Below are 3,926 nucleotides of genomic sequence, written 5' to 3'. Positions count from 1 at the left end.
GGGGGGGGTTACACGGCTGGGGGGCTCTGGGGGGGGGGAAGGGGGACTTTCCTGTAATACTTTCCCAAAGCCAGCGCGTGCCTCGGTTTCTCTCGGCGCGCTGCACGGCTCCCAGCGCAGGGAACAGGCGTGCGCACGTGCCTGGGTGCGCACAAGAATGGTGAACCGGATTTCACAAAGCTCTCGCTGGGACGCCTGAACGGGGCTGGGGTTGGCTTGGGGGGGAACTAGCTGCAGATGCTCCCTGGTTACGGGTGTGGGGGGGGCGTCTGCCCTGAGTTTGGGGGGGGCATCTGTCCCGAGCGTGGCCTTTTCAGGGTGGCCCCTCCAGGCACCGGGTCACAGGGGCTCACTCTGGGGGGTCGCCAGGGCGGGGACGGGAGGGGGGGGCACTGACCGATGAGGCTGCGGTAGCCGCGCAGCAGGGAGTTCCGCCGTTCCTGTTCCTCGCTCACCGACTTCCACTGCAGCTTCATGCGGAAATACTCGTCCCTGGGGCAGGGGGAGCACGGGGTGAGGGGCTGCCCCTCCCTCCCGACCCCCAGTGCCCGCTAGCCCAGCTCTGTGGCCCCCCAGCGCCCCTCCCTCCCGACCCCCAGCGCCTGCCAGCCCAGCCCCTCCCCTGCCCAGCTCTGCCGGTGCCCCTCCCTCCCGCCCCGCAGCCCCGGGGGGACACTCACGTTCGGCGCCGGGCCTGCGCCCGGTTCTCCTCGCTGCTGCTCTCCCAACTGTAGTAGCCCAGCAGGAACTTCCAGGCTTCCTTGCGCAGCGCTGGGGTGAGGCCCTGGGATGGGGGGGGCTGCAGTGAGACCCGGGGGGCAGAGTCCTGGGATCCCCCCCATGAGTGATGGACACGGAGCCCGGACCAGCTCCAACCTCCTCCCCCCACAGAGCCCCCTCCTCCAGCCCCGCCCACTGCCAGGGCCCCGCCTCTACCCCGCCCACACCCTGCAGCCCCACACCCTCCTCCAGACTCGCCCCGCCCCCCCCAGGGCCCCACCCCCCCCCAGTGTCTAGCTGAGCCCTCTCCTCCAGCCCAGTCCCGCCTCCAGCTCTCAAACACAGGCCTCTCCTCCAGCCCCACCGTGCCCCCCAGCCAGGCCCCCTCTCCATTAGCCCCTCCGCCCAGCCTGGGCCCCCTCTCTCTAGGCCCCCAGCTCCCAAGCACAGCTGTCTCCCAGAGGCCCGCCCCCCGCACCTACCCCACAGGCCCTGCCCTCACCCCAGCAAAGATCCTCCTCTTGAGCCCGTCCAGGTGGGTGATGCGCCCTTCGGGGTCCAGGTGCTGCCCCCACTCCTGCTCCGTCACCGGGGCCTCCCGGCACACGGCCGGCCGCGGCCCCAGCTGCACCTGCTGCGGGCGGAAGGGGGTCACGGGGCAGGCGGGAAAGGCACCCCCAGCGCACACCATTCCCACCCCTCTCAAGCCCAGCTCCGCCTCCTTCACCCACAGCCCGCTCACCCCATTAGGCCAGCCCTGCCCCCTGCCCCCCACACCCCGCTCCCCCCACTAGGCCTGTTCCGCCCCCTGCCACCCACGCTCCACCCTTACTGTGTCACCAGCTCCACCCACTGCCACCCACCCCCCACCCCCGTGAGGCCAGCTCCGCCCCCTGCCACCCACACCCCGCCTGCATGGCTGGCTCCACCCCCCTAACCAGCCACGCCCTATACGTGTGAGGGACCCGACTGGCTGTTGCTCCAACTGCACCACACAAAGAGACGCGATTGGCTGGTGCCTCTGGGGTGCGCCTGGATTGGCTGGGGACACTCACGCAGGTGATGACCTCGAAGCCTGGCTCATCCTCCAGGCTAGCGGCGGCGGCGCCTGGGGGCCGCAGGGGGGCGCCAGCCTCATGGTGCAGGGCCCCGCGGAAAAAGCTGGTGACTTTGGAGAAGCCCCCGAAAGTGGCCGTGTAGGGGTCCTGCAGGAAACGCTGGGGGGGGAGAGAGAGTCACTCTTGGATGGGAACCCCCAGAGCCAGGAGAGAACCCAGGAGTCCTGGCTCCCAGGCCCCCACTCTTCCCAGAGCCAAGATGTGACGGAGTAGGGAGCATTAACCTGGGAACGTTGCGGGGGAGTTTCACTCGTTTACTGTCGGCACCGATACTAGCTGGGGATGGAGGGAGTTTCCGTTTGGAGCCGGCTGGGGAAATGTGGGGAGGCCCAGAACCGGGGTCTGGGCTCCCCACCCCCCAAGAGGGACCGGACTGAGGGGTCCTGGTCTCTGTACCCACAAGCTCTGGTTTGGGCTGTTCCTGTCGGCTAATAAACCGTCTGTGTTACCGGCCGGCGGAGAGTCCCGGTGCATCGCAGGAAGTGGGGGGTGCGGGGCCCCGACTCCCCCACACTCCGTGACACAGGGATGGTACCTCATCCTCGTTCCCAGACCCCCCCCCACCTCTACATCCCTCCCCCGTGTCATGAGTGGGGTGGGGCCCGTGCCTGAGCCAGGCCGTGGGGGGCCTGGGGAACTCACCGACACCAGGTTGGAGGAGTTCTCATCGAACAGCTGCAGCTGGTCGAAGGCGTGTGACAGCGCGTACGAGTCGTGGCTGTAGACCAGGTAGAGCCGGGAGTCCTTGGGGGAGCTGCCGGGGGGAGGCAGCATCAGCTTCCTCAGTTACCCCAGCATTGGCACGTGCCCCCCAACCCCCGACTAACTGTCCCCTGCCCTCCGGGCCCACCTCACCCAGCGCGCCCCGCACCAGCTCTTCCTGCCTGGGGACCCCCCAGCCTCATGCCGCCGGCTCCCCCACCTGGGCCCCCCAATCTGGACCCAGGGCAGTGCCCCACTCCCCCATCCCTGCTGCGAGCTGCCCCCAGCAGTGCCCTGCTCCCCAGGACAGTGCCCCAGTTCACAAGCTTCTCCCCCCACTGCCCCGCCCCCGCTCACATGGCCAGGATGAGGTACTTGCAGAGCGCCCGCAGCAGGGCCTTGCTGCCGCCGCGGTGGAAGTGGAGGGCGGGCAGGGACCCGCTCTCCCGGCTGATGAAGATGAGGTAGGACCAGCCCAGCCCCGGCCGGCCCCGGCGGATGGATTGCAGCTCGGAGAGGCTGAGCGTGAAGGCCCACTGTGCCCGGGGGCCGGGCGGGGGCACGGAGCCTGTGGGGCAGAGCGATGGGGGGGTTAGGGCACCCAGCCTGCCCCCCAGCCCTGCCCCTCCATGACCCACCTGCTGGGCCCCCCCACCGCCTCCCCACCCCCCAGCTGCACCCCCCAGGGCTGCCCCGCCAATACCCCGACCTCCAACCCTCTCGGGCCCCTGCTGCACCCCGAGATCCCACGAGCCAGGCTTCACCCCTCCCACCCCCAATCCTGCCCCACCGTCCCCACAGCCGTTACCCGGGGGCTCCTCCTGCGGCCGGGGCCTCACGGTGCTGATCACGGCCCAGTCGGGCTCGTAGCCCGGATCGAAAGGCTCCTCCTCGGCCGCGCCCGGGGGCTCCTGCAGGGCAGACGGGGGGGTTAGAGGGGCTGGGGAGGGGGCACTGGAGGGATTCGGGGGGGGGGAGGCGCTCACCTTTTTGGAGAAAACAATCTGGGCAGCATCACCACCTTCCTCCAGGGGCGTCCACTGCAGCAGGTGGTCTGAGCCCTGCGGGCAGGGGGCAGTCAGAGCTCTGCCGGTGCCCCTCACTCCCGACCCACAGCCCCCTGCCAGCCCAGCCCCACGGTGCCCCTCAGTCCCGACCCGCAGCCCCCCGCCAGCCCAGCCCCACGGTGCCCCTCACTCCCGACCCGCAGCCCCCCGCCAGCCCAGCCCCCAGCCCCACGGTGCCCCTCACTCCCGACCCGCAGCCCCCCCGGTACCTTCTCGAGGATGCGGATGACCCCGGGGATGAGCGAGTCCTGATCCGGGTGGCGCTTGGCGCTGGTGTGCAGGAAAACCCCGTCCTTCTCGAAGGCCACCTGCGGGGGGG

At 70.2% G+C, this 3,926-nt stretch overlaps 1 protein-coding gene across 1 annotated transcript; it reads right to left on the bottom strand.

Moving 5' to 3' along the window:
• Positions 1-65: 65 nt before the first annotated feature.
• On the bottom strand, positions 66-3,921 carry LOC112124579 (TBC1 domain family member 17; the record flags this gene model as incomplete). Its single annotated transcript, XM_026662379.1, has 9 exons — positions 66-492; positions 681-784; positions 1,223-1,351; positions 1,776-1,937; positions 2,481-2,592; positions 2,898-3,108; positions 3,349-3,451; positions 3,527-3,601; positions 3,817-3,921. Coding segments are annotated over 9 exons (1,245 nt in total), but the record flags the coding sequence as incomplete, so codon positions are not given.
• Between the last annotated feature and the right edge of the window lie 5 nt (positions 3,922-3,926).

This window comes from Terrapene carolina, unplaced genomic scaffold (assembly GCF_002925995.2).
Source record: "Terrapene carolina triunguis isolate 2854851 unplaced genomic scaffold, T_m_triunguis-2.0 Scaffold26674, whole genome shotgun sequence".
Classification (NCBI taxonomy): Eukaryota; Metazoa; Chordata; order Testudines; family Emydidae; genus Terrapene; species Terrapene triunguis.
This window is presented reverse-complemented; position numbering and strand designations above follow the sequence as displayed.